At 45.9% G+C, this 14,553-nt stretch overlaps 1 protein-coding gene across 1 annotated transcript in view; it reads right to left on the reverse strand.

Annotated features, from left to right (window-relative positions):
• Positions 1–14,553, reverse strand: part of FREM1 (FRAS1 related extracellular matrix 1) — a 303,886-nt gene that overhangs the window by 51,074 nt on the left and 238,259 nt on the right. The window contains exons 29-32 of the mRNA XM_029605792.1: positions 14,142–14,294; positions 12,425–12,663; positions 6,783–6,830; positions 5,720–5,902 (exon numbers count right to left, since the gene is read on the reverse strand). Of these exons, the coding sequence (XP_029461652.1) occupies positions 5,720–5,902; positions 6,783–6,830; positions 12,425–12,663; positions 14,142–14,294 (623 nt within the window). The remainder of the gene's footprint in view (positions 1–5,719; positions 5,903–6,782; positions 6,831–12,424; positions 12,664–14,141; positions 14,295–14,553) is intronic.

Genomic DNA, 14,553 nt, shown 5'->3' on the forward strand with positions numbered 1-14,553 from the left:
TCTCCGGACTGTAGATAGTTCACTATTCTCTCTTTCAGCAGTGACTCCATTACTTTTCCCACCACCGAAGTGAGGCTGACCGGTCTGTAGTTGCCAGCCTCCTTCCTGTTCCCACTCTTGTGAAGCGGGACCACCACCGCTCTTCTCCAATCACTCGGCACCACTCCCGTTTCTAGGGATCTATTGAACAGGTCACACAGCGGAGCCGCCAGAACATCTCTGAGCTCCCTCAATATCCTTGGATGAATCCCATCAGGCCCCATGGCTTTGTCCACTTTCAGGTTCTTTAGCTCTTCCCACACATTTTCTACTGTAAAAGGATTTTCATCTATTCCACTTCCCACCAGTTTTTTGTTGTGTAGAGATGGTCCTTCTCCAGGGTCCCTGATCACCCTACTGTGATCAGAAATCTGTCACACACGCATGCATGCACACATACAAACCTATATAGTGTGCGAGTTATGCACTTCTGACTGATTCCTTTTCCACACACACAAAAAAATGTTAGAAAGTTAATGTAACCCAGGTCCCTTTCTGGATTATTAGTTAGCCCTGGGTATCAAGTATCAAACAGATCTAGAGCAGGATAGTAGTGGGGGAGGATTCATTCAAATGCAGCCACTCTTTCTTTGAGCTTTTAAAAGCAGGGCTCTGGCTACTGCTAGAAAGGCAGTTTTTTGAGTTGTGAACAGTCTTCAGAGGTAGAGAGGAGCTTAGGTTTGTTATTTTTTTAGGCCCAGCCAGAGGAGCCAAGCAAATCCTGTTTCGTGGTCCTGGCAAGGTTAGGAGGGGTTTTTCCTATCCAATACACAACCTGTCTGGTGGGAATTCTCTCTTTGGGTACATTTTTTGGAATTTAACTTTTTAAGTGGTAGGAGCCTTACTGAAGTCTGTTCAACTCCTGGGCCCAGGGAACAGGGTAACCCTGGGTCTGGGCCTGGTCAGGTTAGGGAAGTCTTGCCCCCTATATCCTCAGTGATTTGGGGGTGTTAATGACCTGCTATAGGGGTACACTCCAGTGGTATTTTAATTTTTGCTAAAGATTACTTTCGAGACCCAGGAGGAAGTTCTGACTGCCCTTCCTTCCTGACTGGAGCACCAAGAGTCCTGCTCTAGAGGATCCCTCCCATCAGGGATTCGAAGACAAGACCAAAGAACTGCATTAGAGCACAGGTTTGGCTTTGCCTTACGATCAAAAGGAACAGCCATCCAGTGACTCTCAAGGCCCTGGGGAAAGCAAGAGATTTTTATCTCTCTGTGCAGAGACAGTAACTTTATAACTCTGCCAGTTGGAAGGGGGTGGTTCTGCCCAACAAAAGGAAACCCTGACCACCAAGGGACTTATTTTTCCATGCCCTGGGGGGTAGGAATTCCCCTGGCTGGCCTCTGACATTCCTGCACAGATTGAGAAGAACATTATGATAAACCAATATCTTATGCAGTTTGTGGACTCCTTACAGCAGCAGGTTCAAGGGAGACTAAAATCTCTGACACAAAAGAATACATACAAGCTTACCACACTGTATGTCCCATAGGTGAAAGGGAGTCTTTCCAATCCAGTGTCTCACAGAAATGAAGGAGATTCTGGGAGGAAGTGTGTGTGAATAGGAACACCCGAGATAGAGGTATAATGGGGATTTAGTGCAGGAAAGCGTGGCCACCCCAATGAGCAGTGCAAGAACAAGCAGCACCCTGTCTGCTAGCATTTCCTTCCCCACCTCAATATGCTGAAGCTACATTGCCCATGCGGAACCATCCCTCTTTATACAGGCCATAGTTAAAGCAGCTGGCAAGAGAGACCCTCAGCCTACTCCAGCAAAGAAGACCCCAGCACAAATTTCTGTGACATGCCATCTCATGGAGTCTATCAAGGACCTGAATACAGATGTGATAGCATATTGGGCACACAAGTTGGCAATCTTGTCAGTCCTAGCCAAGGTAGCTCAGCACTATCATTTTTACCCATAAGCCAGTGCTCATATCGTCTCTATAGCCGGGGACATCATGAGCCATTATCGTTCCAGGCTGGTGCCAGACTTGATGGTAAAGATGGCATTTATGAAAATCAATCTGCCTTTGCTGCACTTTTCAGAATTTCCATGCAAATGGGAAGATAAATGAAAGCACCTTGGGGGTCTTGTTGCTACTTTGCCTACCTGCCATGCCCCGAGGGGTCTTGCTGCCACTATGCCTACTTGCCATGGTGCAGATGTACCACGTTGGGGTTTTGGTGCATCCATGTTGTTTGCTATTTGGATCCCAGCCCAATTCTCTCATCCTGCTTCTGTTTTAGTAAATGGGATGATTTGTCTCCAAAATAAAAATGTGAAAAAATTCAAGTTTCTCCTCTTTCTCCACCACTTTTCTGGTTTTCCATCTTACTGTCTAGCCCTTTGTGCTGTTTGTGATTGATCTTTTTTTATGTCTTGGGAATTTGGACACCTTTGTGTTATATGTGATTAATCATACACCTTGGGGAATTTGATGCCTTTGTGTTGTTTGTGATTCCCTGCACTGTATGCCTTTGAGGTTTTGATGCCTTTGTGCTGTTTGCATTCTCCACACTCTATACATTGGGGTTCCTGCTGCTATGCCCCTGATATACCACATTGGGGGTCTTGCTGCCACTCTGGCTTTCTGCCATAACACTGATGCATTATCTGAGAGGTTTTGCTACCTCTCTGTCTTGCTGCTGTTCTTCTTATGAACCACCTTTGGGGTCTTGCTGTGACTCAGCTTATCTCCCATACCCCAGATGCTAAACCTTGGAGGTTTTTCTGCCACTGAGACTTGCTACTATACCTGCACTCTACAACTTGTTGGTCTTGCTGTCACTTTGCCTTGATGCCATACCGCAGACTCTTCATCTTGGGATGTTCCTGACACTGTGGATGGCTGCTTTGCACCTCTAATGGTTTATTGGTGTCTTCATTGCCACTCTTAGTGCTGCTTTATCCATCTATCAATGCCTGGGCTTTTTTCTGCCACCTTTGCTGCTTTGTTCCTCCTTCATGATGCCTTAGGATGTTCACGCCATCATGTCACTTTTAGTGCTACTTTGCCACAGTCTTGGTGATTTAGAGTGCTCTTGTACCTTCTGAAGATGTCTACCCATCAGTTTCATTACAATTGATTAGAAAACCCCTTTTTGAAGCTCAAAATAGGCTGCATTGCTTTGCTCATTGACTTTATTGGGAAATGAAAAAGCAAATGAAATAAAGAAACTTTGTTTTTTCATTTGAAACTAATGAAAAAAATGAAGGTGACCTACAAAATTAATAAATGAACTGAAACAAAAAGTTTGACTCTGCACATTGCTAATATTTGATTAGTTTAGCCAGGATGCTCAGCTGCTTGGCTGCATTGCAGAATATGCTCAGCTATCTAAAAGTTAGCCAGACTAACTTATCTGGCTAACTTACTGGAAGATACATCAAGCTGTGGTAGTGCTCTATTGCGTGATAAACAGCATATATCACCTGATAGAGCACTAACACTGCAATATCATGTGATATACATGCTATTTTGCATCTCCTCGATCTATTATACTGGCATTCTTTGCATGTGATTTGCAAGCATGAATAATACGAATGCATGCAAAGAAGGCCATTACTAGGCAATCTGATGCAAATATTTTATTGCGGCCGACCGAAAAGGTGGTCAGTCATGATAAAATACCTACACTTTTTTGAAAAGTGGTAAATATGGGGCGGAAGACCCAGGATCCTAATGCAGAGCCGGCAAAAAAAAATAAATTTGCAAGGCCAAACGGGGAGTGTGATAGTGGGTCAGGGCTGACCCTGTCTAAACCCAGGGCTACCTGAAGTGGCGGCCTTGACTCCCCCAAAGTTAAGAATTAGCATAAATGCAGCCTAGTGACAAGTTCCCCCCCCCAAAATAGTAGCAATAATCAGTAGCCACCCACTGGCCCCCTTCCCCCCAAATAGTAGCAATAATCAGTAGCTCCCTTGGCCCCCTTCCCCCAAATAGCAACAACAATAGTCCCTTCGACCCCCCTTTCCTACCCAAATGGTAAAGACAAATGTATCCCTCCTCACTCCCACAAAGTCTAACAATACCATCCCCCCTGGTCCCCCACCTATGAGAACTAAAAAAAATAAATAGGGTCCTGATCCTGGCTCCCCCTTCCCATACTCACCGCCACCCCTCTCCCACACACCCAGGACCCTTAAATTCAAGTAGCAGCTCCTGCGTCTGATTTGGGGCACAACCTCGCACCCGGCCCGATCTGAACCATTTTTCAAAATGTCGCCAACTTGATCTTGCCCCAGCCATGTGACTGGGGCAAGGTCTGGGGATTGGATTCATGGCCTGGGTCTGATCCCTGGACTTTGCCCCAGTCACATGGAAAATGGCATCAATCGTGCCGGGTGCGAGTGTACATTCTGGCCCAGTCGTGGGAGCCGCTACTTGAATTTATGGTTCCCTAGGGTGGGGAAAGGGAGGTATGGAAAGGGGGTAACTGGGGCTTGGGATCCTATTTTTTTTAGCTCTTGGGGAGGGGAGAGGCTGGGGGGGCTGTATTTGTATCTATCATTTGGGGGAAGGGTGGGAAGGTGGGGCAACATTATTGCTATTTCAGGGGGAAGGGGGCCTGGGGGATACTGATTATTGCAATTATTTGGGGGGAAATGGTGGGGAGATGGGACCATCGACACGCAGCTACATTTATACTCATTTTTAACTTTGGGGGAGTCGGGGGATGCCATTTGATGCAGACTCAAGTTGCGATTGGGTCAGTTCTAACTCCTGCTCCATTTTCCCGTGATTCTTTTTTGAGGGGGGGGGCCAGGGGAACTTTAAGTTGACGGCGGTCCCTTGAAGTTGGGACCACCATTGCATAAAGGGCTGCTAGGCACATTCTTTTACCCCACAGTGTTTGGCCCAAGACAAAAGAAGGGCTGCAGAGTTTTTTGGGGGGAGGGGTCCCATCATTGCGGTGACACCCCCCACAATAAAACTTTATGGCTTAGTGGCTCTAGGCCTTGGCTAGATAAGGCTGAATATGGGCACTTATCTGGCCAAGTTAACCGGATAAGTAGCCTCGCTCCGGAATATCCCTGTCCTGACCACCACTTAGGTGGATAACTATGTAGCCCATTAAACAGCCAGATAAATGGTGGCCGCTGAACATGGTCACATATTCAAACAGTGCCATATAGGCGGATAAGTCCGAACTTAACTGGCTAAGTGGCACTGAATAGCAACCTCTTAGTATTTAGTCCCATTAGCAGATAGCCCAAGTCTCAGAAACTCTTTGCGCTCTCTCTCTCTCTCTCTCTCTATCAATTTCCAGGTCCCTACTGAGTCTTCCAATGATAAACAAAGAACCACCATCTGGGAGTAGCATCAATCAGTGTAGATGAGAGGAGAGGAAGCACTAATATAGCTTGCCAAAAGTACAATTTGTTAAAATCAAACCAATCAACAAATTACCTTGTATATTTTTTTCCTTTTAATTAAAAAAAACTAATTAAATACACAATTTTCTTCCATAAATTAAAGATTAATAAGATTTGTGTGGAAAGAAGAGGAGGGAAGGATATGCGAATATCTGCATGCATGTGTTGGTCTGTGGCTTTGTCTGTGTATTTGGGTTTGTTTAATCTATCATTTGCATTAGAACGCCTCAGCTGTCAACATGAGCCTTGGTAGGGAAAAGTTCTTTTGATAGTTCTGTGCCAAAAGCTTTTGCTACCTGAGTCCTTTGGTGAGGTGCAGCCATCAGCGCTGCCCTGTCTGCCTGTGGGACATCCATGCTCAGAGAGGGAGTTGTTCCCTTCCTCTGCCACCTCTGGCTGGCCAACAGCCCTTCAGCTTCCTTGCTTTGGTTGGAAAGCAAGGTGTCATCTTCTACATGGAGTGATACAATGCCGTGATACTAGGTTAGGGGAAAAAAAGCAATGGAAAGCTTTCAGTGAAAAATTAAATACATCTGTGAAGAGATTTCCTAAATATTAAAACTCTGTAGCATCCCAAATCGCTAAATAGGGGAAAGAAATCACAAAAGCAGAAACAGAGAGAAATTAAGAAAGGTAGGGAAGAGCAGGGCAGCACAGTTGAATATTTTGGGTCTGGAAAGAGTGAGATGGTCACTAGTTTTGGGATTACATCTGCGGTAACTGTGAGCAACTCCTAAACTCCCCTTGCCAGGTTTACAGTAAAGCATGAGCATTTTATTGTGGCCTTTGTTTTTTTAATGCTATGATTTCTGATTTATTTTCCACAGATTTATGTACTGTTCATTCTATATTTTGAGTGAAACTATAAATGTAGTTATTTACCTGGGTAAAAGGGCTTTTGACCAACACAGTGTATAGGTAAAAGTAAGACTATTGTGCCACTCGGCACGGACATGCACCTGCATTTTCATGGCAGGCATTCCCGGAGCGGGAGTAGTAACAGGGAGAGAACAACAAGTTTGGTTTTGTATTTTCAAATCTATATGCATTGTTTTTTGCCAGAAGAGGTATCTGCAAAAGAAGGAGGTGCCAATCTCTGAGAGTATTTTTTCCTTGGGCAATTTTCAAAGGGACAGCATTCGTGCATTTTTTTCTTTAAAAATTGGTGTAAAGCCTGGGGAGGGAAAAGTACCCATGGACTTTGGATCAAAACGCATAGTTTTGATAATTGCCCCCTTACTGTAAGGTACCTTGGGCACAGCACCATTTAAGCCCTAAACTTTACTGCTTACAGGTCTAAAAAGTGCTACTTACATGAGAGAATTAAAGCTTGGACCAACTACTGCATGATATTCGTACCTTAAAGATGACATCGGTTCCATTTCTAAAGGCAAAGGATGGATGAACCTGGAAAGACAGAAACCCCCACCCCAGAAAAACAGGTTGAATATGAAACAAAGCCACATCCTTTGTGTGCTGGGTACAGTATCTCAAAAGCACACCTGACTGGTGCTATTCCTCACTCTATAGCAATAGAACATTTTACCGTCAAGTCATTTTTTTTTACTTTCCTTCAGCTGCTCTCTTGCAATCTCTTTCTACCTTTGGAGCATCTATGCTTGGAAATGTCACAAATTGACTCATACACTATGGGGTAGATTTTAAAAGGTGCGTGTGGACGTACATGTGCGCACTACCTGGCATGCACACATGTACGCCCAATTGTATAACTTGTGCATGCAAGTTATAAAATCGGGGTCAGAGCGCGCAAGGGGGTGCACAATGGTACACCTTGCGTGCGCCAAGCCGCACTGCCTTCCCCCTTTCTCTCCCCCTAGCCTGACCTTCCCACCCCTTCCCCTAACTTTCCCCCTCCCAGCCCTACTCTAAACCCCCTGACCTTTGTCTTACCTTTTGCGCCTGCCTCTGGGCAAGTGCAAGTTGCGTGCGCCGGCAGCCTGCCGGCACGTGATCCTCTGACACAGAGCAATGATGGTGTCGGATGCCTCTGGCCCCACCCCCTCCCCGCCCCTTTTTGCAAGTTCTGGGACTTACACGCGTCCTGGGGCTTTACACGCATCGCTGGGCCTTTCTAAAATAGGCCCAGTGCACGTAGGGCTTTTAAAATCCAGCCCTATATTAGTAATGGATTAAATGATTGTGTTGCACCACTATTTTATCGACATCTGTTACAAGCTCATCTGAATTTGGGACCTTTCACAAAAGTGATCCGCAAGTTTCTGTTTCCAGTTCCTGGTGTCCATGCTAAAAAAGACCCCTCACTCACATAATGTCTCACCCTTTAGTTCCACCCATCATGCTATACACACAGGGGTAGATTTACAAACACGGCGTGTTCGTGTACTTTTGTTGGCGCTCCAGGCGCAAACAAAAGTACGCTGGATTTTAGCGGATACGCGCGTAGCCGCGCGTATCCGCTAAAATCCGGGATCGGCGCGCGCAAGGCTATCGATTCCGTATAGCCAGCGTGTGCCGAGCCGCGCAGCCTACCTCTGTTCCCTCCGAGGCCGCTCCGAAAACGGAGCGGCCTCGGAGGGAACTTTATTTTGCCCTCCCCTCACCTTCCCCTACCTAACCCACCCGCCCGGCCCTGTCTACACCCCACTCTTACCTTTGTCGGGGGATTTACGCCTCCCGGAGGGAGACGTAAATCCCCGCGCGCCAGCGGGCCGCTAGCGTGCCGGGACGCGACCTGGGGGCGGGTCCGGAGGGCGCGGCCACGCCCCCGGGCCCGCCCCCGACACGCTCCCGACATGCCCCGAAAACGCCGCGCGGATCGGGCCCGCCCCCGACACGCCCCCTCTGAAAACCCCGGGACTTACGTGAGTCCCGGGGCTCTGCGCGCGCCGGTAGGCCTATGTAAAATAGGCGCACCGGTGCGCAGGGCCCTGCTCGCCTAAATCCGCCCGGATTTAGGCGAGCAGGGCTCTTAAAATCCGCCCCACAGAGTTCTGATTGGTTGCTACTGTGTATTTGTGACATCACAGTGCATTTGACCCAAGGGGACTCACTAGGTACAAAGTAACTATGACTATTTTGCTAACATGTCATTTATTTATTTGTTTTTGTTTGAGTGTTTTATATTCCGTCATTCCATGTGAGAAACACTAGCTTACAATGGCGTATAGGGTTGACACTCACAAACATAAGTTGATTTATAAAGATAGGCAAGCACACAGGTGAACAGGGTAACATTCCATAGCTAAGGGTGTACTTCAAAAACAGACACACAACATGCAATCATAGCTAGATTATGGGGTGGTTGAGAATAAGGGGGGTATTGTTCAGGACAAATTTCAGTTATCTGAGTCAAGGTGAGTTGGATATATCAGTCAAACAGTAGGCATTAGTGAGTAGCCAGGTTTTCAGATCTTTTTTTAAATTTCTTATTGTTATATTCCAGAAATGTGGAGAAGCAATTTTTATTTGCTACAGGGTGAGTAAAGCTGCTTGTTGTGATAACTTCTGATGTGCTGCAGAGTGCACAGATGACATAGGCTTTCTTTTAATAGAAGTTCAAATCCACAGAGAACTACTGGGCAGCAGGGCAATCCTTGGGAGGGTGGGCCAATAGGAATGACTACCCTGCCATGCTAGCACCATCCCCACTATAATTTAAGCATTCCAGGGCCCTGCTGTAGCTCATTCACCCTGGGCTCTGCACTCTAATAAGGTGAGCCCTGTTGGACAGGGCATCTTTTGTTTGCATTAGCTCTATGTTGGCCAATTATAGTGGCCATGTAGGGGCTCATATGCATGCATGATATCCTGTATGATCCAATATGTCCATCCCCATTGGGTCCTAGAAAGTTGTCATGCAAATGTTTAAGAAACAGGAAGTCATTTTGTAATAATATAAAAAGTATTACTTTCACCTAAAAGAGCAGTACTAAACAAATCTGTTAAATGGAATCCTAGAGTTATATGCATTTGAATAAATAAAATAGAATGGAAAAGTGCTCAAGTACTCTAATCCAGAAGTCCAGGTGACTTATCAGAGCTCCTATAAGACAACGTGCTCCATTTTGAAGATTTTTATGTATGTGTAAGATTGTCACCAAAGGGTCCCCTTACACTCTGGTGACACCCTTACAGAGAACAGAAAGAGTAGGAATGGTAGTGTTGCATTAACTCTGCCTAGTGGGAGGTGTCGTACAGGGAGAGACCACATTGGCTCATGTTTTGTGGCCAAACATATATATCAAAAAGGGGAACTGCTATTACACAATCAAAGCACTCAAAATAAAGTAGTTGCAAGATGACTTTTATGTTTTTAAATCGCAATCTTTCTGATATCTTGTTTCACGTGAACCTCTAACCATGTGCAAAAATGTTTCATTAGCCCCCTTAATATGTGAATACTCCAAGAGGTTCATGTTTTGTGGCTCCAGTCTTCCATTCTGGGATGGTAGCTGAGGCACAAGTTGGAGCCTTCAGGCCCTGCAGGTTGAGGAGGTTTCTGTTCCTTCTGTACTAAGAGGGTGTCTGGGACCCAAGCCCTAGGACTTGGGAGATTTTCTTGGGATCCAAGGAGGATCTTGATAGTGGAAAGGTCAAAAAGAAGATCCAAAGGAAGAGGAAGTTAGTCTCCATCCGCCTCATACTCCGCGGGAGATTACCTAAGAGTTCTAAAGAGTGGATTTCAGGTGGGAGTTGGCTTGAGTACTGCCAGATTAGGACATCTAACTGCAAAGTTTCTGCTCAAAGAAGTCAGGAACAGAGGCTCATCTGAAGTGGTACGAGGAGGAATTTCCAGTTTTCCTACTGTGACGCAGTGCTTCTCAACCCGGTCCTCGGGGCACAACTAACCAGTCAGGTTTTCAGGATATCCACAAGGGTAGATTTTAAAAAATTGCGCGATCACGTACTTTTGTTTGCGCACCAGGTGCAAACAAAAGTACGCTGGATTTTATAAGATACGCGCGTAGCCGCGCGTATCTTATAAAATCCGGGGTCGGCGCGCGCAAGGGGGTGCACATTTGTGCAACCTGCGCGCGCCGAGCCCAGCGCGCGCTGCCTGTTCCCTCCAAGGCCGCTCCGATTTCAGAGCGGCCTTGGAGGGAACTTTCCTTCGCCCTCCCCCCACCTTCTCCTCCCTTCCCCTACCTAACCCCCCGGCCCTATCTAAACCCCCCTTACCTTTATTCCACGACTTACGCCTGCGAAAAGCAGACGTAAATCTGCGGGCGCCGGCTGGCTGCCCCGCTCCGTGTTCCGGTCCCGGGGGCTGGTCTGGAGGCCGTGGCCACGCCCCTGGAATGCCCCCGGGCCAAAACCACGCCCGCGTCGCTGCCCCCTAAACGCCGTGTCACGCCCCCGAAATGCCGCATCATTCTGCCACGCCCGACACGCCCCCTCCCGCCCCTTTTTAAAAAAACCGGGACTTACACTCGTCCCGGCGCGCGAAGGCAGGGCATTTAAAATCCGCCCACAATGAATATTCATGAGATAGATTTGCATACAATGGAAATAGTGCATGCAAATCTGTCTTTTACATACTCATTGGGGAGAGCTGGAAAACCTGATTGGCTAGGTGTGCCCCGAGGACTGGGTTGAGACGCGCTGTTGTTGTGAAGGAGTCTGCACCCAGCTTGCAGGTACCATTCAGGGGAAGGGCTCAGGGAGGGCCCCATGAGTACCTACTGCCAGGGATTGCAGAATTACCAGTGACTGTATCTGTGATGTATTGAAACTTTATTTCTGTATTGAAGTGCACTTCTCCAAAACATTCTGGCTGTGAATTTTTACCTGCAATCCTGTTAAACAGTAAAAGGATTTAAACAACTGACAGGGTGCAGCGTGACTATTTCACTGGAAGACAGCAAAGGACCTCTGAACAGCCTCAGGGCCTTGAAAGTTTCTACTTTTTCTCCAGTCAGGAAAAGAACCCAGAGCAAGGGTCAGAATGTGGCTCCTGACCTCTTAAGTGAGCCTCGGTGGAAGAGGGATTAAATATTGTGATAAGGTAATCACTTCACCACAGTCAAGGGAAGCACTGAAGTGTTCCAGTGGCAAACCCAAGCTACAGAGGCAAAAAAAAGAAAAAAAGCCCAGAGGAAAATTTGTTTGAAAAAGAACTACATCTTCCAGAAATACATGGGAGACAATGGACGAATGGCTGCTGAGGTCGGAGTCCCTAAGTGCTGGGAAAGCAGGAATTAATCCCTCACCTGAACCTCAGGTGAGGCAAATAAAGGCAGAGATGCAGAGGAAGGCCCAGAGCCTCTCCTACAAATGATGCAAATCAGGCCATTCCTGCAGGATGTTGGGGAAATTCTAGACCAGGAGACTGAGGAGATGGCAGTTGAAGGAGAAGAACCCACAGATGTGGAGCTGGAGATGGACTGAGGTCAGTGCTACAAGTGCTTATTGCTGATGTTTTTTTTAATTCTGTGCTAAATGCTTGGAGGTGCATTGGAGGTGGCTCAGAAACCCCAAAGACTAAATTTAAAGAAGTGAGCCATTGGTTTTTTGTTTGTTTTTTTGTTTGCTGAAATTCAGTCAGAGGGTTGATGCCCAAAGTGTGGTGGGTGGGTGAGTGGGTGTGGTGTGGTGTGGTGTGGTGGGTGAGTAACTATTATTTGCAAACCAGGATGGTGATGGACACTCAGCGAGGCAAGTTTGAAGGGACAGCCCCCTAGACTATGCCTTATTTAGGCCTTGCTTTGGAGAGTCAGGGAAATGGACTAATACTGATGAATTTGAACCAGGATTCCTAGAGGTTCAGCCTAGCCTACTGCAGAGGTGAATCGTCCAACAAAGTTAAGGCTGTGTTCATGCAACATTTGAGTTCCAGGTGGTAGCATCGACTCACTGACAGTCATGATGCTCTTGGCTGTTTGAATTAATATCAGCTAAACATTGCTCAGCAGGAAACTGGTACATTACTTTTTCATTTACTTGTCTTTAACTCAGGAACCTGTTCATCAAAGACTCATCAGGCCACTACAAATCAGAAAACCAAAGCCAAGGGTCCTTACTCTTTTGCCATTTCCAACAACCCTAAGCCGCCTTCCTGCCAGATGAAGAGAATCAGGTTTCTGCGTCCGGTCTCCCTTGCTGCGTCCCACTGTAGTCTCCTTGGGAAAGGAGAGGGGGATTCCTTCCAGCTGAGCAGCACTGGGACCAGATGGCAAGGAGACTGTGGAATCTGGAAATGAAGTACCGGTTCCCTCGATGTTCGTATCCGGGCTGGGCAAATGTAGAGATCTGCACCGACCTAAAACATGTAGAAGCAGACAGGCAGTCAGATCAGCTGCAGCAAGCAAACCATGTGCAGTACAAGCTGGATTTTTTTTTTTGTTTTGGACAGATGTTGCTTATTTGCAGTATTAAACTCAGGACATTTAGGTTTTCCTCTGTATTTGAAGCCATTATAAAAACTAACTTTGCCCTTCTGAATATTACTTAGAGTTCTGCCTGTTCATGGGGTAGAATCCCTCATCTTTTGATTTTCTGGTTTGGTCGGCCATTGAGGTGCAGTTTAGTTCATTTATAGGTCTTGGGAGCATACATGTTATCACAATTAATCCTTAAAGGAACGTATTTGGTCTTGAAAATTCATATACCTCATTGTGCTGCCCTAATAAAATGTATTACTTTTTTTTTTCTCCTGGACTCATATGGATTACTAGCACAGCCCTACTAGTTCTTCTACGAAAATGATCAGAAATACAAATTCTTTTCTAGATGTTTAATGGTACTTTTTCTTAGTTTTAAGATTAGCCAAAAGTTCCTAACAATGTTAGCCATTCTGAGTTAGGAGGGTGCTGCCTTGGCACAGGAAGGACATTGCTGAGGGCTCTAAGTCCAGAACTACCTTTAAAAATGCAGAAATATTCGTTTTGAAACTGCTGGCAGCCCCAGAGCACTTTTAGAAAACAGCCGAGGATAAGGTTTCATGAGAAGTCGCTTTGTCGGAGTCATACCCCAAGGAAGCCTTAGTGTATACACAATATAATACGTAAGATCTACTTAATTTGTAATAGAGGTGTAACAGTACAGGAACGGCAGTTTCTATAAAGTTGCAATTGAAGTAGGGCCTGAGCAAGCATCCGTTTCCCGCTGTTGAACCACTGATCCAAACTTTTCCTGCAATTTCAGCTATCTTGTCTGCATTCTGAGGTTTATGGTGAAATTGAACATAAAATCCTCCCCCCCCCCCTTTGTTAATTTCTATTCTACAACGAGCAGTTTTCTTGAACCCGTGTAGCACTACACAGCATTCACTCAGCAATCTTAAACTACTATGAAAGAGAGAGAGAGTGAGAAGAAAGATCTCAACAGCATCCTTGAGTCTCCTTGCCATTCCACAGTTGCCCACAAATAAAAACAGGCCCACTGCATGACCTGGGGGCAACAAAGGTCAAGGTTCATTTTTAAAATTCTTTTTCTGGTCTACATTACTGAGGAGAAGGAGAATTATCACAACAGTGCGTTCAATGTCGCCAGACCGAAATTTCCTCTTTCCCTCTCTGATTCTCGCATGAAAAGAAAAACTCATTTACGCAGTTTGATTGGAAGGTAATCATTATCTTTGACACTTTTTGGGGGGATTTTGTTTTTTGGTTCCCCCCCCCCCGGCTGCTGCTGCTGAAAGCAAAGCAGAATTTTTTTTTTTTTTAGCCAACAATGTTGCCTTTTTTCTTTCTTTCTTTCTTTCTTTCTTTTTTGTAAGCTAGAGATGGAAAAGCATACCTCCTCTGGGCTCCACAATTTTCACTCTGGCTTTTGTCCTGGTGCCAAGCATTGCGTTCACAGGAGAGTTCAGGAGCACTTCAAAGACCTCGTCCTCCTCCTCCTCCAGCCCGTCATGGGTAATTGCTATATTCCACGTCCTAGCTGACACCCCTACAACAAGTAAACATTTCAATTACTCTTTTTAATTGCTATTTCAAATCGACCTGGTGATAGAGAAATGTATTAATTAGCACGTCTGCAGCTAGATTGGAAGAGTCTATGAACGCTATTGTGCCCTACAAAAAAAAATTCTGACTGCCCCCCCTGCTGTTTTCTGAAACAGCAGCAGAAAAGGCTAAATTTGTCTCCGGACAAAGATGGTTTAGTATTTAAGTATTCACTGCATGAAAAATCTGTACTTTCCTGTGCT

Source organism: Rhinatrema bivittatum, chromosome 1, assembly GCF_901001135.1.
Source record: "Rhinatrema bivittatum chromosome 1, aRhiBiv1.1, whole genome shotgun sequence".
Lineage (NCBI taxonomy): Eukaryota > Metazoa > Chordata > Amphibia > Gymnophiona > Rhinatrematidae > Rhinatrema > Rhinatrema bivittatum.